The sequence below is a fragment of the Brassica rapa genome, chromosome A06 (assembly GCF_000309985.2).
Source record: "Brassica rapa cultivar Chiifu-401-42 chromosome A06, CAAS_Brap_v3.01, whole genome shotgun sequence".
NCBI classification, from domain to species: Eukaryota; Viridiplantae; Streptophyta; class Magnoliopsida; order Brassicales; family Brassicaceae; genus Brassica; species Brassica rapa.
Window position 1 is genome coordinate 2238525 of NC_024800.2, and position 25208 is coordinate 2263732.

Genomic DNA, 25208 nt, shown 5'->3' on the forward strand with positions numbered 1-25208 from the left:
TAATTGAGCATCTTCCCAATAATATCTTATATTCCCACTAGGCCTGGGCGTTCGGGTACCCATTCGGGTTCGGATCGGGTTTTTCGGATTTCGGTTCCATTTTGTAACACCTCCTAGGTCCCATTCTAGTAAATTTACAAGTACGAATCGGATTCGGATATAACACTTCGGTTTCGGATCGGTTCGGATATGTCCAAAGTAACCATATATCATTCGGATTCGGGTTATATCGGATCGGTTCGGGTATATCAAAAGTAAAATCTAAAATTTAAAAGTAAAACATAAGAAATATATCCTTCTTTGTATATAATGGAGTATTTAAAGTGTTTATTTAAATTTTTAATACTTATTGTTAGATATCATATCCAAATAAATATGAAATTGAATATTTGAAGTACATATTTATGTTTCAAATATTTATATTATATATTAATTTGGACATTCGGATCGGTTTCTTCGGATGTTTTTTCAGGTTTTCGGGGTTTTCGGATTTTCGGGTTACCCGTTCGGGCTCGGTTAATAACACTTCGGGTTCGGATATGTTTTGTAACACCCTATAAGATCCATTGAGGTATTTTTTTACATTTCGGATCGGGTACGGATCGGGTGTTTTGGTTCGGATTCGGTTCGAATTTCGGGTTTCAGATTTTATGCCCAGCCCTAATTCTCACTATTTGTAGGATCTCTTGATGGAGTAATCTTTCTAAAATATTTTTTCATTCCTACTTTTTCATGGATAATATCCAAGGAAAAAAAACTCGATGAAAATACCTTTTGGAAGTGTCCAAACTAAATAATCCAAATCAGAGAATATTGAAGATATTTGAAAAAGGCCTAGGTTGTAGGATGTTAAGCTAGATGAACTTCAAACTTAAAATCAATTGTTAATAAGTAGAGTGGCATGTCTATCTTATATATTACTAAAGATTCATTCTAACCTCCAATGTATGACACTTTGTATCTAATGTAGGAGACCTTAGATAAAGCCCAAGTTTTCTGTGCATAAAGATATTCAAAGGGACTGTTAATAATTGATTCCCTATCCTCCTTCTCACATGATCCACATTGACAATTTATCCGATACATTAAATTTTTGATAAGACCCATCATATAAGTGTATCCGGCCAAATAGCGAGAAGAGAGGCGGTTGGAAAAAGACAAGTCGTCAAAGGCAAAAAAGAGATATAGCCGACTTTTTCCTATATAGAGAAAAACTCATTTGAAGGATGAGACATTCACAAACACACGGAATCAGCACAAGAACATGGTTTGTATATGTTTTATTGTTATATTATATATTAATATAATATAGATCTAATTAGCATTCACCTGTGTTAGTATATTGTTGTATTCATATTTATATTTTCTTTGGAAAAGAAATAGTTCTTTTCATCCATAAATTCAATGTTTTTGATGATTTTTCTTTATTAGTTTATTTTTTGATATTAATTATTAATGATATTAGAAAAATTAGAAAATTACTTATTTTATACTTTGAGAATTTTTGTAGATGTATTGTTACTTTAACTATTTTAACAGTAATTTACCATTTATTTTATTTTAAAATGTACGTTGGATTATTATACCACGAATATGTATTTTTGGTTAATATTACTATTTTGCTTTGGATTTTCTAGGGTTGGGCAAATAAACCGAACCCGAAAATCCGAACCGAATCCGATCCGATAAAAATGAATCCGAACCGATCCGAACCCGACGTAAATACCGAATGGGTCTTGTTTTGTGGTATTTTGGGTTATGGGTATTATCCGAACCGAACCCGAATCTAAATGGATATCCGATAGAACCCGAAACATTCAAAACCTCGAAAAGATCTTGTACCAAACATGATCTCAATTCCTAATATGTATCCAAAATACATTAAGAAATATTGAACATCTAAAATACTTATCTATTACATGAAAGTTGGTGGTTCTATTACATGAAGGTTGATGGTTAAAGATGGCCGTTGAATCTTGAAGTATTTAGATTTAAATTTTGTTTTCGTTAAACAATATTTCTCATTTCATGAGAATTTGGTTTTCGTTTTATGCTTTTATTTATTTGGTTTTCTTTTTATCAGTAAATATGTTTACTTTTCGTTTGATTTTGAATGATCACGGTTGATGTTCCTTATTTTTGAATCGATTTTACTTAAGTTTTGGTTACAAAATAGGTACAAATCAGGTATTTTAAAACTGGAGAACCGATTTTACTCATGTTTTGGTTATAAAATAGGTAAAAATCAAGTACTTTTAAACCGAAAAACCGATTGGGACCCGAACCCGAAAGTATATTGGGTTGTACCGGTTCTTTGAAGATTCACTAACCCCGACCCGAACCCGATAGAACCCGAACCGGTCCCGAACCGAACTTTCATATAATCCGAATGGGGCTGATTTTGATGAACCCGAAAAACCGAAACCCGATTGGATAAAACCGAAACCCGATTGGGACCCCGAATGCCCAGGCCTAGGATTTTCCATTTTATTAAAATAGTTACCATTTTTAAGTAAGTTGTCAAATTTTAATATTTATTTTGTTAGTTTAACTTATATATGTAAAATTAATTTAGTTCTATACTAAAATATATATTTTTGGGAAATATAAGTTTCTTCTCCTATACATTGTGATTTTTTTAGATGTTTTCCTTTTTCTTAATTTAAATATTTTAACACTAATTTACCATTTTATTTTAGTATAAAATGTAATTTGGATTATATACCTAAAAATATGTATTTTGGTTAATATTACTATTCTGCTTTGATTTTCCATTTTACTATAATAGTTAAGTACGGTGTCAAATGTTAATATTTATTTTGGTATTTTAACTTATATATGTAATAGTAATTTCGTTTTATTTTGAAATATATATTTTGGAAATATAAGTCTCTTGTTTTATACATTGTGAATGTTTATAAATATTTTTTGTTACTTTAACTATTTTAACATTAATTTACCATTTTATTTTTCTATAAAATGTACTTTGGATTTATTACACCTAAAATATATATTTTCCCACCATTTTACTATAATATTTGCCATTATTTTAAGTAAGTTTTCAAATGTTAATATTTATTTCTTTAGTTTAGCTTATATATTTAAGCTCTATATGGTAACCAAATGAATGAGTGGGAATAGTGAATTCGTTGTCATTACTTACAATTTACAGTATATACAAAAAAATATTTGTTATTTATAATTCTTTAACATTCATTTACATTTAAGGAATAATAGATTATATTTATTTTTATCAAATTCGGAGAAGAACGTAAGTAATAGACATTTCTCTTTGTTCCTTTTATTTTATTATTCATATTCTTTTAATGGTTACATGTTGAAGCCTTAATAGTAATTAGACTTTGATCCACACACATGCGCTGATGTTTATTTTCATTTTCTAATAAATAAATATTTATTTGTATAAGTAATAATGTATATTTTTATAATTTACCTGCATTAAATAGTTGTTTAATATGAAAATTTTAAACATAATAATTTATAGTTTATATTAAGTAATTTTGTTTTGTCTTGTAAACTGTCAATTGCATTATCTTTATTTTTCAAATATGATCCATGCATTCACACAAATGTATTTTTATTTTTTATGGAACATTATTTAACAGCCAGGAAAGATCTAGAGCCTTTGAGTTTGAGTTCTACTTTTTCTGCTCTGGTTTGGATAAGATATTCGTTAAAAAAAAATTGACTTTAAATACTGGGATCACTTCGAGTGTTTTATTCTCTTTTCTGGTATGGAACTATAGCTTGCGGAGAATAAGATGAGCACCATACTGTGGGTGGAGGGTGAAGACTGTGTAAGGAGCATGGACATAGGTAGGAGAAAGCTCGAAGGAGAATCTCTGTAGAATTAATGCCATTGCCATCTTTGCCTCCAATAAAGCAAAATTTTGGCCAATGCAGATCCTTGGTCCCCAAGCAAAGGGAAAGAAGGAGACTTGGCTCTTTGTTGCCTTTGAGACACCATCTTCGAATCTCTCGGGCTTGAACTCTGCTGCATCGTTCCCCCATAGCTGGGTATCGCGTTGGACTAGCATAGTAGGTAGACTGATGTGAACGCCACCTGGTAGCGTCAGGTCGCCTAGCTTCATCTCTTTGTGAATGGCTCGTTTTACATGAGTTACTGGAGGATATAGCCTAAGGACCTCATTAATTATCATTGTCATCTGCGAGGGGTCATATTATTCAGCAAAAACAAAAACATTAAAATGCAAGCAAAGTCACCATAAGGTTTTGGTTTTGACTTACAATTTTGAGATGGTTAAGGCCTTCTGTATCTGGTTCTTTATCACCAAAAACTTGCTTCACTTCTTCTCGTGCACGAGCCTGCCAGTCTTGGTGTTGGCTTAGCATAATCATTGTCCAAACTAGAAGTACTGAAGTTGTCTCTTGCCCGGCAAAGTAGAACAACTTGCACTCCTCTATCACATCGTCAATGCTCATTCCATTTCCTTTAGCTTGCTCTAAATTTGATTCAAGAAGTATACCCAGCAAATCTTCGTGTGGTGCTTCCCCAGCTTCTCTTGCACTTAACCTTTTGTTAACGAGCCCTCTCAGTATAACTTGTGCTTCTCTGGCTGCTGCTTTTATCCTTCTATTGTCCTTTGTTGGGAGATATCTTCACAAAGAAAACAACATAATTCATAGATTGCAGTGGTTCTAAGACCAAGATTCAAGGCAGGAGAGTGGGGTTTTCATTACCTATATCCAGGTATGTAAGATTTTTGAACAGCTTGGATGATGAGCTGTGCTAGTTCTGTTTGGAGCTCAAATATCCTATGTCCTTCTTTATAGCTGCTTCCAAAAGCAGTACGAGAGATCACATCTTCTGTTATACTCATAAGTCCAGGCCAAACGTCCACCTCACAGGATGACCCTTTTTCGGAGACTATCTTGTCCCATTGGCCAACAACATCTCTGCAGCTCTGGTGGAACACAGGTACCATATTCTATACATGGAAACATAAGTCACATTTTGAGCAGATACAATACATAAAGCATGCAGCCTAACTCTAGACTTGAAAAAATAAAGCCAAAACCTTGATCTTCTCAAGGTGGAAAGCAGGATTAATGATTCTTCGGTGCTTTGCCCATTTATCACCTTCATAACTAAAGAGTCCACTGACTATCAGGTTGCTCAAAGGGAATGTATGTGGCTTTTGGAAATCATATACTTTGTTGAACACTTCCTTGATTTGCTCAGGATCCGTGATGGTAATGGTTGGTATAGGTCCAAGCCATGTAAAGAAAGTCCTTCCTGTTCCATGTCAAATATAATTTCTTTTTTTTTCTTGAAACACTTTTTTGTCACATATATAAAAGAGTGAATTTATGTCTAAGTTCAAATGGCTTCAATATACTATGGAAGTGATTGGTTGGGTTGTAGGAAGTTGGGCTGTAGGAACTGACTTTAACTTTAATTTTCATCTACAACCTTAAATACTACCAATAATGTATTATCTTAGTTTTTAAATTTACAATAAAAAAACTAAAACTAAAGCAAAAACATACAAAAAATGGTTGTAAAAATTTTATTTTTTAAAACCCCATATTTTTACCCGTAGAAAATTTTAAAGCTACATCCCTTAAAATTAAATCAAAAAATTCTACAAACTAAATTTTAAAGTAAATTTTCTACAGTTACAATTTAACCAATCACCCCCTATGTGTATCAGTAGAGTGATGGAGTCAGCCACACGAGCGCTACTGCGCGCCATCAACCCGCCCTGGCTAGTGGTTCTTCTTGGTATAGTTTCAAATCTTTAATTCAAAAATAGAAATAATCTATGGCATATAGATTTGAATAATTAAAGCTAATTTTCAAAAAATAAATAAATAGAAATAATTCAAGAGTTGAAAAATCTATGATATATAGATTAAAGCCAATTTTCAAAAAAAAAATAAAATAAATAGAAATAATCTATGGCATATAGATTTGAATAATTTATGCTAAATATCTTAAATTAAAATGAAAATGGATCCAATTTATACATTTTGATGAACAATCAGTAGGCAAGGAAGGTATCTACGGTGTTTTGAGTACTTTTAGATATTTTGGAATATTTACTTTTAGCTATCTTTCAAATATTTTGAATAATTTTGAGTATTTTAAAATATTTTGAATATACATTTAAATAGTGGAGTATATATCACTATTTAGTTTTGTCCCCAGAAAAATAAATTTCTAGATCCGCCAGCGTACTTCCTACTAAAATTAACATGCATATTAAGTTATTTTGTTCTGACTTAATTTCATATCTAATTGCAAGAGAATAAAAAAGATACAAAGCCTTTCGGCCTAGAGTTTTTGAAACTCAAATTAAGTTATGCAGCCCAATACAGACTGAGGCCCAAAAATTAAAAATCACACGATCAGTTAATCGGGGGCTTTGGTTGAAGCCGAATAACCGGAGGATTGCATGTCGGAGAAGGCGGAGTAGAAATTTCAACAGAGGTCCTATTCCACATCTGAATCAACCGAGAAGAGTGGGATGTATTCCTTTCATGATAACTAAGAAGCAGCAATGCATCCACTTCTCTTACAAAGTCTACTCTTGGATGGGTGTTAACTGTCTCATTGAGGGGCCGTAATGGTCCTTTGATGCTGTAAACACAACATTGTGTGATGTGACTGATTCTTTTTGCACTAGGTAAATAAGAAAAACTAGAAAAGGGACCCACCATATCAATGTCGAATCCGGTGGCATTAGAAAGCTGAAGGGGTCTTTGAAAGTCTCAGCCATTCGTTTTCCAGTCTATCAGCCAAGCATCATATTTAGAAGATCATTCAGCAGTTTCATCCCAGGACTTGCTTGCCGTTTTAAGATCCCTGTCTGGAAAAGCCAAATAGATAGCTATAAGGATTCACTTTCAACATTTGCATCTAGGCCCGAAAATCCCCAAGTAGCTGGAGGGAGACGCCAATACTAAGATAAAAGTTGGTTTGAAGGGGTTGAGGAAACTAATAAGCATGGACCTGGAGTTTACCGAACTTAAAAGCATTGATGGGATAGGAACAAGCTTACCAAATATTCAGCTGTTGAAACTATATCATTCTAGTTTTTTTATTGATGCAAGATCAATTGAAGAGCTACAACTTTTAGAGCACTTGAATATATTAACAGGAAATGTAGAGGATGCTTTGATGTTGGAAAGTATCCAAAGAGTGGAGCGATTGACGAGTTGTGCTCAACCCCTTTGGATTTTCAAAATCTCGGCAAAGATTTTAACATTAAACACGGTAGCTGTAGGTAGTTTTCTAGAACTTGATATTTTGGTTTCCAGAGATAAAGATAGACTGGAAAAGCAAAGAGAAAGAAGATCTTCTATGTAACAGTTATCCATGCTTCAAGCACCTCTCACGTATTGCTATATTCTGTTTGGAAGGTCCAAAAGAATTGACATGGTTATTTGTCTGCTCCAAATCTCAAGCATCTAGAAGTGGCACATTCACTAAGCCCAGAAGAAATAATAAATAAGGAGAAGGGAATGAGTATTAGCAAAGTGCATCCTCTTGATATGACAGTTCCTTTTGGGACGGTAGGATCCTCATTGTAATGTATATGGATGAATTAAAGAGAATATGCTCAAATTCTCAGGCTCTTCCATCGCTGAGAAAATTTGTTGTCGAAGACTGCCCAAAGCCACCATTAGAAAGTTTCCGAGACACGAACAGGAATAATGAAGTTGAGGAATGAGTTTTCAACCACATCGACTAGATATTATATACAATTCAAATATAATATTTTGAGAATTAAATACAATTCAATATACCAAAGAAGCAACCACATTGACTAGATATTATATATTTAAATTTATGTCTAATTAAAATAATATAATATATATTTTTTTAAATACTTATAAATTAAAATTTGAGTATTAATAATGTAAAATATATTTATTTGCATATATTTGTATCCGTGCATAAGCACGGAAAAATCACCTAGTATATATTATATACATACCTTATAGTCGGACTAATCATCCTTGAAATATCTAAAGTTAAAACTTACAATTACAGTCAAATTAATTACAACAAAATACTGCAAATATATCTACAACAATAAATTTACATTCAAAACCTATTCTCTTAAAGATAAATCACATGTAGTCCACAAGTGGTTCATGTGACTCTAATTACACATCCTAGGGGTAGGGGATAGGAAAAGTGTGGTCTTCATTATAAGTAATGTTTATGAATTATTGGTGTAGAGTTATTGGTCTTTGTTTATGAATTATTGGTGTAGAGTTATTGGTCTTCACGGGTGGCTTACTATTTTCTCATCAAGTCAATGATAATTATTGGTGTTCCTCTTCCACTTTCTCTTTCTCTTGTTCATTCACCAAAGCAGTGAGTTTAGTGGTTTTGGTTTCTTTCGGAAAGTTTGAGCAAAGATGGGAGGCTGTGTATCACTAGATTTATCATGTGATCAAGCGCTGAATCAAACTTGCAACTGCCTATTTGGTGATAGAAACTACATTCACATGATGAAGGCTAATCTTGATGCTCTGGAGACAGCTATGCAAGAACTTAGAGAAAAGCGAGATGATATTGCAAGAAAAGTTTCCATAGAAGAAGACAAAGGTTTGGAGCAGCTTGCTCAAGTAAAAGGATGGCGTTCAAGGGTGGACAGTATTGACTCTCAGGTCAGTGATCTGCTTAAGAGTAGAGAAACTGAAACTAAACGATTGTGTCTTTTTAGATATTTCTCCAAAAATTGCATATCAAGCTGTAAGTATGGTAAAGACGTATCGAAGAAGTTAATAGAAGTTAAAGAGCTTCTATCTAAAGGAGTTTTTGAAGAGTTGGCCGAAAAAAAGCTTGCAGCAAAGGTGGAGAAGGAAGATATCCAAAAAACAGTAGGTTTGGATTCGATGGTTGGAAAGGCATGGGACAGCATCATGAAACCTGAACGAAGAACGTTAGGTATTTATGGCATGGGGGGAGTTGGAAAAACAACCCTCTTAACTCATATCAACAACAAATTCGAGGATGAATTTGATGTTGTGATATGGGTTGTGGTCTCTAAAGATTTGCAGTACAAGGGCATTCAGGATCAGATTCTAAGAAGATTATGTGCTGATAAGGATTGGGAAAAGAAAACAGAGAAGGAGAAAAAAAAATTAATAGGGAATAACCTAGGAAGAAAGAAATTTGTTCTGCTGTTAGATGATCTGTGGAGCGAGGTAGATTTGAACAAGATTGGAGTTCCACGTCCAACTCAAGAAAATGGATCGAAGATAGTTTTCACCACTCGTTCAAAGGAAGTTTGCAGTGACATGGAAGCTGATGATAAGTTGCAAATTGATTGTTTGCCAGCGAATGAAGCGTGGGAACTGTTTCGAAGTATAGTTGGAGAAGACACATTAAAGCTGCATCAGGATATTCCCACACTTGCAAAGCAAATTTGTGAAAAATGTTATGGCTTGCCACTTGCACTCAATGTGATTGGCAAAGCTATGTCATGTAAAGAGAATGTACACGAATGGCGTCACGCAAAAAAGGTTCTCAGTACGTCTAGCCACGAGTTTCCAGGTATGGAAGAAAAGATTCTTTCAGTTTTGAAGTTCAGCTATGATGGTTTAGAGGATGAAAAGGTGAAATCATGCTTCCTATACTGTTCTTTGTTCCCGGAAGATTATGAAATAAAGAAGGAGGAGTTGATAGAATACTGGATCAACGAAGGATTTATTGATGGAAAGAGAGATGAAGACGGAAGTAACAACCAAGGTCATGATATAATTGGATCGTTAGTTCGTGCGCATCTTTTGATGGAGTGCGAAAAAGAATTCACACCTGCTGTCAAAATGCATGATGTGTTACGTGAAATGGCTCTTTGGATAGGGTCTACGTCTGGAAAAGAGGAAGAAAAGCAGTGCGTCAAAACAGGTGTGAAGCTAAGGCGTATACCAGATGACATCAACTGGTCAGTTTTGAGAAGGATCTCGTTGATGAGTAATCAAATTGAAGAGATATCTTGCTGTCCCAAATGCCCCAACCTTTCGACTCTATTTCTCCAGGGTAACAATTTGGAGGTTATACCGGGTAAATTCTTTCAGTCTATGCCAGCTCTTGTCGTCTTGGATCTTTCGGGTAACAAGTATCTAGAGGAATTGCCGGAAGAAATTCGCAGCTTGACTTCCTTGCAATACCTCAATTTATCACGCACATGTATAAGTTCTTTACCGGTTTGTTTGAAGGGGTTGAGGAAACTAATAAGCCTGGACCTGGAGTACTGTATCAATCTCGAAAGCATTGATGGGATAGGAACAAGCTTACCAAATCTTCAGGTGTTGAAACTATATTATTCTAGTGTTTTTATTGATGCAAGATCAATTGAAGAGCTACAACTTTTAGAGCACTTGAAGATTTTAACAGGAACCGTGATAGATGCTTTAATGTTGGAAAGTATCCAAAGAGTGGAGCGATTGGCGAGTTGTGTTCAACGCCTTTTGATTTTCCAACTGTCCGCAGAGGTTTTAACATTAAACACGGTAGCTCTTGGTGGTCTTCGAGAACTTGATATTAAGTTTTCCAAAATCTCAGAGATAAAGATAGATTGGAAAAGCAAAGAGAAAGAAGATCTTCTTTGCAACAGTTCTCCATACTTCAGGCACCTCTCACGTATTTTTATATACGATTTGGAAGGTCCAAAAGAATTGACCTGGTTATTGTTTGCTCCATATCTCAAGCATCTAAAGGTGGCAAGTTCTGGAAGCATAGAAGAAATAATAAATAGGGAGAAGGGAATGAGTATTAGCAACGTGCATCCTGATATGATGGTTCCCTTTCAGAAGCTACAATTCCTCAGTTTAAAGGATTTGGGTAAATTAAAGAGAATATGCTCCAGTCCTCCTCCTGCTCTTCCATCCCTGAGAAAATTTGTTGTCGATGACTGCCCAAAGATGCCATTAGAGAGTTTCAGAGACACGAACAGGAGTAAGGAAGTTGATGGATGAGGCTCCGAATCCCCTGTTCCATATGTCATATATGTGTGAGTGTATCCTCTCAGTTTCTTAAACTTGGTTTTGGTTTTATTGTTCTGCTTTTGATTGAATGTCATTGTTGTATTTCTCAAAGCTGGAAACTTTTCATTGTTTTCATTTCCACTTCTCTCCAGTTTGTATTCATTTGATACATTTTCCTTAAAGCTTTCATTTGTGTGTGTTTTGTTTCATGGATCTCTTGATTGATGCTCCCCCATGGCTGCTGGTTCTGAACTTGGTTAATGGCTTTTCTATAACAAGCAAATAGAGGGAGATCTTAATTTGACAAAATTTTGGGACTTTATATATGACTTTAAAGCAACGACTTCTCTGCAAACAGTTCGATTCAAATGTTCCATGTAATATCTGAGAGAGAGTGCGTTTCCCAAGAACCTTAAATTTCACTCGTGGGTCTTCTATGTAACCTCTCAACTTGACTCGCTACAAAGATGAATCAGGAATGAGAAAGGAGACATGTTTGAATGATATCAACCTGTGATCTGGAGTTTGATTTGAGTGATTAAATATCAGTGATGAGAAAAGAGATATATTTTCTGTTTGAATGATTTATGTTCAAACAGAGTCAAATGAAAAAAAGGCTTCCTGATCGATGTTTCTCAAGAGGTTAAATGAAAGCTACACAGTTTGCAAATTGCAGTTTTCACTTGTTAGTTTCTTATTTAAATTATTGGTGCTCATTCATTCAAGCATTAAGTTTTCTCTGTTTTTCTTCAGAAAGTTTTGAGCAAAGATGGAAGGTTGTGTATCACTACAGTTATCATGTGATGGAGCTTAGAAAGTAGTAATAAAACAAAACAAAAAAGTATTCAAGAAGCTGAAAGAAAGTTTAAGAGCTTCCAACTAAAGAACAAAGCAAGAAAACAAGAGAAGGAGATAATATAAAGGGTATAGAGAAGAATGATAAAGAACCGTTGGGATAAGAGAGTGAGAGATGTTCACCAAGAACTTACACTGAGTTGAAGCAATTAAACTCACAAAGATTGAATCATATTCAAAATTGAACACTCTTTAAAGAGTTTATAGAATTTACTTAGCCGAACTGGTACGTCAAGTTATTCTACGATTTTGGCATTCATTTTTTTTTTTTAACTCTTGCGTAACATTAATATAGAAAATGTGAAACTGAAACACCACGAAAAAACAAAATAAAACCAAACAGAACCAAAAGACAAAAACGTGCCCTCCTCATGGCAGGTACCGAGCATGGAGCTCTACCCTTACGACAAACCAACACCTCCAAATTTTATAAAACCAGTAAGCCATCCGCAGTCAACCAAGCCTTTGTCTATCTGCTTCGAAGAGATCCCTCAACCATTGTGGGTTACCTATCGCAACATAGGACTGGAGCCTCTTCTCCTTCGTCACACTTTGTGCAATAGCATGTGCACATCTGTTTGCTTTCGCGCTAACGACCGAGAAGTCCCACCCCTGAACACCGACCAGAGCTTTCCTCAGTTCTGTCCCTTGGTATCTGTAAGCTGGCCAAACCTTGGGCTTGGTGACCGCACCAAACAAATCCGCAGACTCTACTTCGAAGATAACCTTGTCCACATGATGGCTTCGCATGGATTCTGTCGCCCACATCAAAGAGTAGAATTTCGCATCCAGAAAAAAACCTACATTTCCAAAAGCCCTCCTACTATGCAGTAAAGTCCCTCCTCCACTGTCCCTTAAAACCCATGCTGCTCCAAGCATCTTATTTTGTTTAGACCATTGTACGCCAACATTACATTTGAAAAAACCTCGTATTTTACGCCTCTTCGTTATGATAAGTAGAGATAAGCAAAATTAATTCAATCTTCATGGACCAAGGTCAATCCATAAAATAATCAAATTACTGAATATTTGTGAGATTAAGAAAGTAATTACAATCTAGCTATAGATTATTTACAGGATTTTAAACAGAAGTAATTTAGAAAAATAAAACAGAATCTTGTGAGTTTGGTTTAAGACTCAAAGATCGCATAGGCACTGTCGGTGTGTCTGAAAGGTAACAGAACACAAACTCAAATGTATAGCTAACTCTCCCTCAAAATATCAATAACATCATTTTGTCCACCAAACCCAACCCAAAAAGTTGTCTCAGTTTACCAAATGAAAACGCATTCACTAACCAAAAAAAAAAATCATAATTCACTGACTAATCAAAATTACACATTTTCTCTTTTTTTTTTCTTTTCCTATCTCTATCTACACTCTCTCAGCAAAACTAATATTTTTTTATGGGTTATTTACAAATAAACCTTTTACCTAAATCCTCCATTAACAAAAGAAAAGGTCTAAAATACCATATAAAACAAATTTAGTTACAAAATATATAATTATATTTAAATTTTAGGTTTATAAAGATTTTATAAATAATACTATAAGTCACTAAAGTATTATTAATCAATTCTCGGAGAGAACATTAGAAAATTAACTGACCATTAACACACCGGAAAAATGATGAATATTAGGTTATATGCATAAGAAGACCTAGCCTACATATACAATCTAAAGCAAAAAAGGAAGTTAAGGGCGTGGGTAAGGAGACAGAGGAGGCAGAGCCTCCAACTCCATTGAACACCGGTGGCAAGCGAATCAGGTTGTCCCCAACATCACTGAGGCATGGTGTCCAAACCGACTGAAAGATCTGTCAGCGGTGTACCGTCAAAGCGTTGCCAGGCCACAGTACGGCGGAATCGCAAGAAGCTGAGTTCTAAAACCCTAATCCATTGTCGATTGCGAAAGGTTTAACCGTCTCACAGGTCTGCGCATCCACATGCAGATCTCTCTGATGTGCCATGGGGTAGCGCACCGGGCAAAACAGACATGCATGGTTTGATCATTGGAAGCAGTAATGATATATGTTCATTGTTTGACTCATATCTGCTAAACCACGAGGCTTCTACACATGAAATCACTTGGAGAATGTTCTCAACTCAATTACGGAGCTCCTCAAAGAAGAATCAGATCAAACGGAGTTCATATGTGATAGTTATGCTATTTACAAATCAGGTGATCTTCAGTTCTCGCGAATTCAGACCACCCGAGAAGCTCGAAATGGCTAACCTTCTTTCTGATGAACCAACGGTCAATTCAATCATGCCAAAGGTGACTATTCATGTTCTAAATGTCCAAAAAAGCATTGGGCTTGATGGTTTTCAAAAAGATTCAAAAACGAGCTTGTTTAGCCCAAATGGAGAAACCGATAAAATATTGGCTAAGAGAAAAGATGGATTTCGACCAGGCCTCAAAGGGACATGTCTTGGCCCATATCAGGAGTATATTCTTCACCTTTCAAAGTCCTGGTCGTGGCTATATGAAGAGGTAGTCCAAGTTTCAGTCAAAGACTTTATTTAGTCAAGTCTTTGTTTCTATTTCCAATGTCTTGTTTTTAGTACATTCTTCTTTGGATCTCTACAATTTGTAATCCTATAAATAAGGCCTTAGAGCCACGAAATAAGACAGATTGTTTTCCCCTTTTGTTGAGTTAAAACTCTTTGTTCTTTGTAGAACTTGTTCTTAGTTTCTTGGTGAGGTTATCTCCAAGTTTCGATCCTTCTTTTGTTGGACCGGTGCGTCACATCCGGCAACGATCGAAGTCTGGTAGTATCTTTGGGCTATTCCGCAACCCTTAGTGTCACCCCTCGATCCATCAGTTCTCAATCCTCTCGGATCTGAGTTCATATCAACCTTACCGAAGAGTGATCCTTATTTTGGTTCTATCAAGTGGTATCAGAGCCACTCTCTCGGTAACTCTATTATCATTCCATCTTCTCATCTCTCCATCTTCTTCAAACACTTCTTCTTCTACCTTTCTTAAATCTGGGCCCCTCATTACCATCCATATATATAAAAAAAAAGATTTACGATTTAATTCAAAAAAAAAAAAAAAAAAAAAGTTCAAAGTTTGTTTTGTGGATTGGTGGTGGAAGAGAAAGCCTGCTGGCTGAGGAGAAACCCAGCCTTTGAGGTGGTTAAAACGGATTTCAAAAATCAAAAATCTCTTATCTTTCTATCTTGAGAAAATTTCCTTGTTTGCTTGGATTTGCCCATTGGGATTCTTTGATTTGTTCTCTTAGAACATTGAGTAAAAACTTGTGTGTGATCACCTAAATCTGAGAGAAACACTTGTGTGGGTGAGGATCAAACACTTGAGAGTGTGAGGTTTTTATCTACTAACTTTTGTGTTGAGATTTTTCAGGTTTATGATGTTTGGTTTGCAAAGGAAAAGTAACAAGGAGAAGCCTCAACGAAATTCTAACTCTCAAACTCCTTTTAAATATCCTTTGAATTATTTTGATGAGTTTGTTAGTGTGCAGGAACAGCCAGCTATAAGGAGAAAAACAACCAGAGATGTGGCTGATCCAAAAAGGCAACCCTTTCAAATTGATGTCCAACATATTTGTGATAACCTTGTGAAGGGAGTGGACAAAGCCCTTAAGGACTTCAACAAGAGCCAAAAGAAGAGCACATCCACACGTGCCCCAGTAGCTGAGCCATCCTTGTTCATCAGTAAGAAAGCCCAAGGTGAATCTGAAAACCATTTTGAAGAACTTAAAGATTTTTCAGATTCTCTACCCATTTTTGATGAATCTGATGAAGAGCTAATTGAAAGCTTGATGTTTTGTGAAAAAGATTGTGATCTTCCTTCTCTTGAAACTGAGTTTAATCTTGATAATGAACAAGCTATTGAAGAACTAACTGTTTTGCAACCGGAGCTTCCGAGTAGTCTTGTTTTGTCTCCACAGGTTTTTGAGGAAGAGCCACTGGATTTTCCACATCAGTGCCCATGTCTTGACACTAGGATATGTTTGGATGATGAACTAGGTCCTATCTTTGATGAGGAGGACGAACTTGGTCCAGTCTTTGATGAAGAAGCAACAAGCATCATATCCACCTTTATGGAGAGCCATCTTTGCTTTGATTCCGGCACAACTACTGCTCCTTCATCTCCTGCCCCTTTGCTTCATGATCTTCAAGAGCACTGTGAGGAACCTTCTTCTCTTAATTCTCTGCCTGACATGGTTGTGAAAGTCAGTACTGATGATGTAATTCGTTTTGGTCTTGACAAGATGAAAGATTTTTGTGTTTCAAAATCTGTTTTTTATAACATGATTAATTCTTTAAAAATCTTTGAACCTGATAAATGTCTTGATCAATCACGTTTTCAAAATGTCAATGGCATTACTTCTGGAATTATTTTGAGCTCTGATCAGTTCTTGGAACATAACAAAGGTTTTCATCTTCTTGGAAGGCCATTTGATCTTGATTTGCAACAAACTGATTTTTGTGCTGAAAAATCTCTTGATTCGTTAGTTTGCAAAAGAAATAGCTTTGATCTGAGTTCTTCTAGACATGTACTGATCACTGATGAATTGTTTGCATCCTCTTATGCCTTGGACGAAATTTTGATTCAGAAGTTGCTGGAACAGAAATCACTTGAAACTGAAAATGATTTTCGTGATCTTGAATTTTGTGGTTCTGTTTTGCAGCCTGATCTCTTGAGTTTTGAAACTGATAATACTTGGCATTTTCTGAGATCATTTCGTGATAATGGTGTTGTCTTGAGTTCTGATGATATTTTGGTTTACAACACATTTTTTGAGAAATGCCTTGAACTTTTGATAAATGATTCTCAAACTGAACTTAAGCTTGTGTGTTCAGATGTTGGGAAGGATATGCCCATTTTGAAAATGAATACTGTTGTTGCATATCTTGATAAAATTCTTGTCTGTAATATTTACTTTGATGAGCACCTTGAAAGGCTGAAAAATGTGCAATTTGTTCTTGGAAAAGATATCTTGATTTGTGATTTGAACAAATATTTATCTTGCACATTTGATCCTGGTCTTTTAGTGTTTGTTTTGAGTATCCAGGAAAGACAGGTTCAGCCTCTGAATGAAAGCATTGGCCGTGCCCAACAACCTCAGATTTGGAGAAGCTTTGTTGTTCAAACCGGCTACCTTGGTGCCAGCGACAGAGGTTCAGTCCAAGAAGGATATCTCAACAGTCCTAAGGTCTTTTGTCTTGAATCCAATTTTACAAGAAAGCCAACTCATCAAGGATTCACTGAGGCTTGGAATCGCATGAAAATCTTCACGGATGAAGAAGTTATGAATTTTCCAAACCGGAGGTTCTTCAGTCCAACTATCCGCGAGTACCAGATTTCTAAAGGAGATTCATGCCCCAGAAAGAATCGACCTGAGCCAAAACCGATCCTCAATGAACCAAAGGTGTTTCCTCAGTCAACCTCCTGGCCAAACCAAAAGCACTGTAAGGATCATGGGTTGATTATCTCTGCTCATCATGAATATGTTTTAAAACCGAGAATTTCTAAACGAAATCACATCTTTACTTGGTTGAAAAACGTTTTGTTTAAAACTTTCCATGAATTGTGTTCATTGAGCTGTGCTTTGAAAGAGATTTGGTTTAGGAAAAGGCATGAACCAAAATTTCTTAGGCCAAAGAATCAATTTGATTTCATTCATGATAAGAATTTTTCAGATTTGGCATTGACTCTTTGTTTTCCTGACCGTTTCTCAGCTTGGCCTAATTTTAAAATTGATAAACCAAATTTTGGCGATCAGCTTACTTGTTTGAGTCTTGCCCACGTTCTTGATGATTATCCTAAGGGCTTGGATCCTGATCTTGATGTCCTAAAGATAGAGAAACCCTTTGATTATTTCTTTCGCAGATTTGATGTGGTTTCTCTAGTTGTTTTGAATGAACAGGATAAGCATGATCAGTTTCCAAGGAGAGCAAGTTCTGGAGAATGCCTAAGGACTTATGTTCTTCGAACATGGAACTGGAAATACTTGAGGGAAGCAAGTTCAAAACTCCAAGAAAGTTTCTGTCCAAAATTTTCCTTCTCTGAATTTTACATGATTTTAAAATTCTTTTTGTCTGATTCATTTTCTTTTGATTCAGGTAAAATTGATTTGAGGTCAAATCCTTTTGAAGAGGGAGGGAATGATGTGCCATGGGGTAGCGCACCGGGCAAAACAGACATGCATGGTTTGATCATTGGAAGCAGTAATGATATATGTTCATTGTTTGACTCATATCTGCTAAACCACGAGGCTTCTACACATGAAAACACTTGGAGAATGTTCTAAACTCAATTACGGAGCTCCTCAAAGAAGAATCAGATCAAACGGAGTTCATATGTGATAGTTATGCTATTTACAAATCAGGTGATCTTCAGTTCTCGCGAATTCAGACCACCCGAGAAGCTCGAAATGGCTAACCTTCTTTCTGATGAACCAACGGTCAATTCAATCATGCCAAAGGTGACTATTCATGTTCTAAATGTCCAAAAAAGCATTGGGCTTGATGGTTTTTAAAAAGATTCAAAAACGAGCTTGTTTAGCCCAAATGGAGAAACCGATAAAATATTGGCTAAGAGAAAAGATGGATTTCGACCAGGCCTCAAAGGGACATGTCTTGGCCCATATCAGGAGTATATTCTTCACCTTTCAAAGTCCTGGTCGTGGCTATATGAAGAGGTAGTCCAAGTTTCAGTCAAAGACTTTATTTAGTCAAGTCTTTGTTTCTATTTCCAATGTCTTGTTTTTAGTACATTCTTCTTTGGATCTCTACAATTTGTAATCCTATAAATAAGGCCTTAGAGCCACGAAATAAGACAGATTGTTTTCCCCTTTTGTTGAGTTAAAACTCTTTGTTCTTTGTAGAACTTGTTCTTAGTTTCTTGGTGAGGTTATCTCCAAGTTTCGATCCTTCTTTTGTTGGACCGGTGCGTCACATCCGGCAACGATCGAAGTCTGGTAGTATCTTTGGGCTATTCCGCAACCCTTAGTGTCACCCCTCGATCCATCAGTTCTCAATCCTCTCGGATCTGAGTTCATATCAACCTTACCGAAGAGTGATCCTTATTTTGGTTCTATCACTCTCTACACTCGGTTCAAGAGGTAATCTGCGCTGTCGAGGAATTAGAACCGGGAGAATTACCATCTCAGTAGCCAGATCCGCCGACAAAACGAACACTTCCCACCTCATCGATACAAACCCTAGAGGTTTCAATAGTTGACTTGCAGTTTCCGACTGTTCCACCGTCCTCTAGTAAAGCGACCACTGTCGACTCACGAACCAGCAAAACCTCTGCGATTCTCTTAGGGATCTGTGGCAACAAGGATCCACTTGACTCAAAAGAGAAAGAGAGGCATCACCAATGCCTCCATCGTCTCCCTCAAAAGCTCAGATGCCGAAGAAAGAGAGGCATCACCAATGCAATTAATATATTTAAATATTCAAATTGTGATTCAGGTATTTTTGGGTATCCGGCATATTTTGGTCCGGTTCGGATTAGGTTCAATTTTTCAGATACTAAAATTTTAGATCAGTTCAGATATCTTACTAGTTTCGGTTAGAATTTGGTACTAATTTTTTAGGTCGGGTTAGGTTCAGTTTTTGGGATTTGGGTATTTTGCCCAGCTCTAGTATTTCGTTTTTGATTTCATTTCCGATTTTTCGAGTCTTAAAATATTTTATGTATACCGGGAGAGTGGAGACACGTTTTTTTGTCTTTGACAAAAGGCTGAATACTGGATACACTTCAGCATCAGTTTTCTTGTTCTCGGTATCTATATTATGATCTTAACAGATAGGAATCAAGAAACATACCGTAAGTCTTGAGCATATGCGAGGGAAAAGGCAATACACGTGGGATGATATCATCAGTTACTTTGATGGGTTTGGACCTTGCCTCCATTAACGTGCTATGGTCCCTTTTTATATCTCCGACAAGTGGCGTGTAAGGAGTACCGGGAATACCCTGTCTTCTCAGGTAACTTTCAAGCATCTTTGGTTTAAACCAAACCCACTTTAGAGTTCTCCATATCCACCACAATACAACAGCTATAGCTACCGAAACTATTACTGACGCAGCTGATGTTTGCATTTTCGTTCCCAGAGAAAGAGAGAGAGAGAGATGGCTAAGCTGCTGATATTCTCGGCATATATAGTTTGTAAATGCCTATATGGCTATATTGGTGATGAAATCACCACTGATGTCAAATATTATGCCAAACCAGAATTGAAGTCCATCTTCTTAGCCGTCATCTCCTATTAATTCTCTGATAATTATTCTGTTGTGGCCGTTGGATTTGTGTGAGGGAAAAAGACATGAGTGACAACATTATTGACATTTCTTTGTCACTACAGATGAAAACATTAGTCCGCCAGAAGTGAATGCAAATATGTACTTTTTTCTTACTTTTCTTCTCTAGAAAACTATGTAATATGAAACGTGTTAGGACGTGTTTCAAATAAAGTGTTTCAAATAAAACAATGAAACGTGTTAGGACTTGTCCACTGATTATTTTCCTTTGAATTGAATGTTCGATCAAAGTACTTTGGTCACATCAAGTGTTACGTATGCGTGAATGACAAGTTAAAAATACTATTTTAAGCTAAAAATAAATTTAATAAATAGATGTTATGCCAAACCAGAATTGAAGTCCATCTTCTTAGTCTTAGCCGTCATCTCCTATTAATTCTCATTACTCAAAGCAGCCTATGCCTCATATTTTTGTCGATGAGAGTTTGTTTCTCTCAAGTTAATATGCATAATTGATTGAAACACACAGCTCAAAACAAATAATGGTGTCTTACTTTTTAAGGGTCCTGAAAGGATCGATTTCATTCCAGTTTGTCTTATATTATTACTTAAAGAATCAATTTTGCTACTACTTTCCATATTTAAATCGTGAAAAGCTTAAGTCTACATGAGATTAAACAACTTATTCCCCACACTTGGTCAATGAAATGTAAAGCTAAACAACCTTCTTAGTTACTTTCACTGAATCTCAAAGCTGGATTTCGATTTGTCCATGTTTTTGTTCACAGCCTGGATATTGTCTGCTCAAACGTGGGATCGATGCAAACGACAACCTGCGCAAAATTTGGAACATAACTAAAAAAGTAAGAAAACCTCATGTTACTGTAAAACTGGTATGTTTCCATGTTCATGAAAACTTAAGTTTCTAAGCTTTGAAAAAGGATTTATTATATTACCTTTCCAGTGCTTTTACCGGAATGCAGATACTCAACAGCATCTGCAACAGCGTTTAGACCTATAAACTTTTTCTGATCAATCCCAACCTACCAAAGGTGACAACAACAAAAAGGCGAGTTGTTAACTTTGGTGAACAAAACTAAATGTAAACAAAAAGAAACGCGAGGTTTAAGGTAACACACTTAAGCTTAGTTATTACCTTGAGCTTTCCGAGAGAGTAGAGATGGAACAACTTGTTAAGGTTTTGTTTCCAGAGCTGACTATATTGCACCAGAAAGAAACCCGCCTGGAAACAATATTCAGTTTGAACAAAATCAATTGAAGTAAACCAATATGAGTTTCTTAAGTCATCATTGTCAGATACTCAAACATACCACGGTTTGGCTTTTTGCAAGAATCTTCTCGCAGAGCCCCGGATAGTTTGCGGGTTGCCACCCCTTCTCACCTTGATACTGAGAAGAGATATCAAGTTATAACTATACTACTTCAAAATAAAAAAGAAGAAATGATGTATAGATATAATTGTTAATAAAACAGAACCTGAGAGATCATTCCAATCACAATGAGCCGTCCGTAAACAGCAAGAGCATTCAAGCACAGATCAAACATTCGACCACCTACAGATTCATATATGATATCCACTCCCTTTGGAAACTCCTTTTTCAAGACCTGTGAAAATTATGAATATTAATTCTCTATTAAGCCCACATAGACTAATAACATAATATAAACTAGAGTTTCTACCGTCTTGATATCTTCTGCTTTATAATCTATGACTCGATCCACCCCAAGCTCTTTTAATAGCTTGGCCTTATCTGATCCCCCACAAGTAGCAATCACTTTATTTCCTGCTAACTTTGCAAGCTGCATAGAGAATCTCACAATATCTATACTTAATACTTCCACAGATGAAAGAAAGGGAAATGATGAATGTTATGGTTAATAATTAAAACAACATATGATATGGTTACTGGTTAATAGATTAGACAATTACATAACATAAACTATCAATGAATCAACTAGAGATTTTTTAGTACCTGGACTGCGAATTGTCCAGTCCCTCCTGCAGCAGCAGTCACAAGTACCGTTTCACCTGATTTCATTTGTCCTGCCTGTGAATCCCACAAGACAAATGAAATTTTCAGACTGCATATCCACACATGTTTCGAATGATAACAAATATCTAACAAGCAGATAGCCAACAAAGCTTGTAAATGGATCAACCAAGACCTTTTCAAGGGCGGTTAAAGCAGTTAATCCTGAGGTAAGCATGGCGACAACTTCTGGATCTGGCCTTGGAACAGGAAGCACGTGCTTAGAAGAAACCTAAATCACCAAAAGACAGGATCACATTACCATTGAAGCCTTGAAAGAATCTCAAAATGGTTTAGAGAACTCTCATACTATCATGTATTCAGCATATGCTCCAAATGTCATAACGGCAGCTGGAGTCCCAACTTGCAGATTCTTAACAGATTCTCCCACTGCTGCAATTAGTCCAACTCCCTGACAAAGTGAAACAGTTTAGGAGTTTTAAAATGTAAATTAAAGGCTGGAGAAGTTGAACTTAACAAAAGAAAGTTACCTCAAATCCAGCGTCAAAAGGAAGCTTAGGCGAGCCACCGCTAAAGTAACGACCTGAGCTGAAGTTTACCTGCTCATAGGTTTACAACAAGAACAATATTATAAACTATGTGATAGACTGATATAATCTCGTGTTATGTGTACTAAGCTATACAAAACAAAACCCTGGACAGGAGAAAAGATCTTACATCACTAGCGTTGACACCAGCATAGATGATTTTCAGAAGAACTTGGTGCGGTCCAATGGGTAACTGTAGTGGTGCTCGAACTATGCGGGTAGCATTGCGGAAATTATGAGACAAGGCATGTACAATTCTGAAGGAGAGAGAGTGAGACACATCAGTATGTGTAGTCTAAGAGTAGATATAAATTTTTATTTTAACTTACATCTTCTCGAAGCTTTGAGGAAGTTTGATATTTGAAGTTAGTTTAAAGGAAGTCTTTTTGGTGGAACTTGAACCAACCAAGTACTTTGCCTGTTCCATTGGAGTCGGCCAATACTCCAATCCCCTGCGGTTGGTAATCCATAGACATGCGCCGGCTTTACTCTCATCGGTTATAAGCTCAAAAGCACCTAGAGATACAAAAGAATGGTCGCTCATATGAACCAAAGGCTATCAATAGAAAGTAGAGCTTAGACAATCCATAAAATAGCATTACTTTGTTCCAATTCTTTCTGCACCACTCCACATTTTACTTAACCAATCAACCATACCGATCTCTAATATAACTAAGTCTTGAAGTATAATCAAATATGCACACACACACACCTTTAATCAACATGTCCATAGACATGTAACCGCCTAGTGAGTGAAGGAAGGAATCACCAATAGCTCCAGCTAACTCCGTCTGGATAAACTGCACAAGACAAGTGCAGAACCAACACTTTAGGCAACACTCACCTACTTTGGTTTGTAACATGGACGGCATATGTTTCTGAAGTAAAACTCAGATATTTGATGAGAGAAAACGAATAATACAAAACTTCCATAGCATTGACAATTCTTATGTTAATCATATGCTGCATAATATACAATTTAAACAGCCAAACAGAGCATAAATAACCAAACATTTTGAGTGATTCTTCTTACTTCAGGGCAAAGCACATTGATGCGGATCCCTTGACGCTTGAAATATGCTAATGATCTAGTGAATAATACAACACCCCCTGTATAAATGTAAAAATATTGGAATAAAAAAGATAAAACTATTCATATGAAAAGAAACAACAAACAGACAAGTAAAGAGACAAAACCTTTGGAAGCAGAGTAGATAGGATCTAAGGGCGATGGATAAAGACCCGCAGCGGAGCCCATGTTAATGATAACTCCACGCTTTCTCTTGGCTTTCATAGCTTTGATCTACACAACAACAAAAGCAATAAATCATAAGAGCTACACACTAGAGAATTAACAAGGCAAGGAAAATGGTAAGAGTGCTCCAGAGAAAGAAACTACTTGTGTGGGAGCAGTATGAAGTTTATTTGATTCAGCATGTAAGAAAGAAGAGGAGTGAAGACTCTTACAGCAAGATGTGTGCATTCAACCACTGCAACAAGATCCACATTAATGGTGTGTTTCCATGATTTAGATCCATCAGTATCATCTTTATCAAACTTTACAGGATTGGCGATCCCAGCATTGTTAATGCAGATGTCCAGTGTTCCAAATGTCGCTAAGTGCTTGTCAAAAGCAGCAACGAGATCACCTGCTCTCATTTTTACTCAGTACAAACACTAAACACAATAGTAAAATTCTTTTAGCTCAAATTACATCATAAGCTTACTACCTCTATTGGTGACGTCACATTTGATAAAGATAGCAGAAGGAGAGTTTAGAGAAGGATGGAAAGGAGCATTGGCCTTTTGAACAAGAGAGGTAGTCTCTTTGCCTTTGTCCTCAGAGAAATCAACCACACTTACAAAAACTCCTTTCTCCGCAAGAGCCAAGCAGAGAGCTCGACCTACACATATATTTTTTGAACTATTCAATCACCACCTCACACGTGTCACTACCAACTACTTGGGGAATCATATACGTAAATCGAAGGAGATGAAAACTAACCGATCCCGGAGGCACCACCGGTGACAAGAGCGGACAAACCTGGCTTGATCTCCATTTGATTTTGAGGTTAGAAAAGAAGATGATGATGCTTGATCAATGGAAGAAGATTGAAATGGTTTGATTCGAAAATCCAAACAAGAGTGACCCCACAGCCACTTTGGCTGTCCTGTCTTAATAATCCCACCCAATGTAGTGTGTTATATTGTTGTGTCACGTCTCTAATTATACGATACTTGGTTCGGAAACCCGGTTTGTCTTAAACACCGTAACGGCCAATCATAAAACCGTAATATAACATTTTATTTTATTTTTGGTTAAGTAATATAACAATTTTGTCAATGCTTATTTTACAAACTCTTATTTAGAACATCGTATACATTTGAAACGTTTTTCATTAATACTTTGCTAGAACGTACAATGTAATAGAAGATTATCTTCTATTTTCAAAGTTTTTGTTTTAATTCCTTTTTCTGAAATTATTTTTAAACTACACATACTATATGGTAATAGAGATA

At 36.1% G+C, this 25208-nt stretch overlaps 4 protein-coding genes across 4 annotated transcripts in view; 2 read left to right on the forward strand and 2 right to left on the reverse strand.

The window, feature by feature from the left end:
* The window catches only part of LOC103871394 (cytochrome P450 72A15-like), a 34493-nt gene extending 14114 nt beyond the window's left edge, over positions 1-20379 (reverse strand). The window contains exons 1-5 of the mRNA XM_033272549.1: positions 19654-20379; positions 5061-5278; positions 4723-4970; positions 4270-4639; positions 3645-4187 (exon numbers count right to left, since the gene is read on the reverse strand). Of these exons, the coding sequence (XP_033128440.1) occupies positions 3762-4187; positions 4270-4639; positions 4723-4970; positions 5061-5278; positions 19654-19930 (1539 nt within the window). The 5' untranslated portion in view covers positions 19931-20379 and the 3' untranslated portion in view covers positions 3645-3761. The remainder of the gene's footprint in view (positions 1-3644; positions 4188-4269; positions 4640-4722; positions 4971-5060; positions 5279-19653) is intronic.
* Positions 8239-11202, forward strand: LOC103871395 (probable disease resistance protein At1g15890). The gene has a single exon (XM_033272546.1). The coding sequence runs from the start codon at positions 8416-8418 to the stop codon at positions 10978-10980; it is 2565 nt and encodes an 854-aa protein (XP_033128437.1). The 5' UTR covers positions 8239-8415; the 3' UTR covers positions 10981-11202.
* On the forward strand, positions 17077-19772 carry LOC117125858. The gene is made up of 2 exons (XM_033272557.1): positions 17077-19296; positions 19634-19772. Exon 1 carries the CDS (start codon positions 17100-17102, stop codon positions 18126-18128), a length of 1029 nt encoding a protein of 342 aa, XP_033128448.1. The 5' UTR covers positions 17077-17099; the 3' UTR covers positions 18129-19296; positions 19634-19772.
* A 274-nt stretch (positions 20380-20653) lies between the features above and the next one.
* On the reverse strand, positions 20654-24952 carry LOC103871396 (prostaglandin reductase-3). The gene is made up of 18 exons (XM_009149636.3): positions 24694-24952; positions 24419-24592; positions 24156-24337; positions 23886-23991; positions 23722-23798; positions 23401-23488; positions 23018-23204; positions 22819-22945; positions 22632-22700; positions 22451-22552; positions 22277-22372; positions 22084-22158; positions 21791-21910; positions 21587-21715; positions 21421-21498; positions 21246-21332; positions 21046-21132; positions 20654-20922 (listed from the first exon to the last, which is right to left on the reverse strand). Exons 1-18 carry the CDS (start codon positions 24746-24748, stop codon positions 20872-20874), a joined length of 1890 nt encoding a protein of 629 aa, XP_009147884.1. The 5' UTR covers positions 24749-24952; the 3' UTR covers positions 20654-20871.
* Between the last annotated feature and the right edge of the window lie 256 nt (positions 24953-25208).

Coding starts and splice junctions, on each gene's coding strand:
- LOC103871395 (XM_033272546.1), top strand. CDS start 8,416: ATGGGAGGCTGTGTATCACTAGATTTATCATGTGATCAAGCGCTGAAT.
- LOC117125858 (XM_033272557.1), top strand. CDS start 17,100: ATGAAAATCTTCACGGATGAAGAAGTTATGAATTTTCCAAACCGGAGG.
- LOC103871396 (XM_009149636.3), bottom strand. CDS start 24,748: ATGGAGATCAAGCCAGGTTTGTCCGCTCTTGTCACCGGTGGTGCCTCC. Junction 22,373..22,450: donor CATATGCTGAATACATGATA/GTATGAGAGTTC, acceptor TTGGTGATTTAG/GTTTCTTCTAAGCACGTGCT. Junction 21,133..21,245: donor ACTCTCTCGGAAAGCTCAAG/GTAATAACTAAG, acceptor CACCTTTGGTAG/GTTGGGATTGATCAGAAAAA.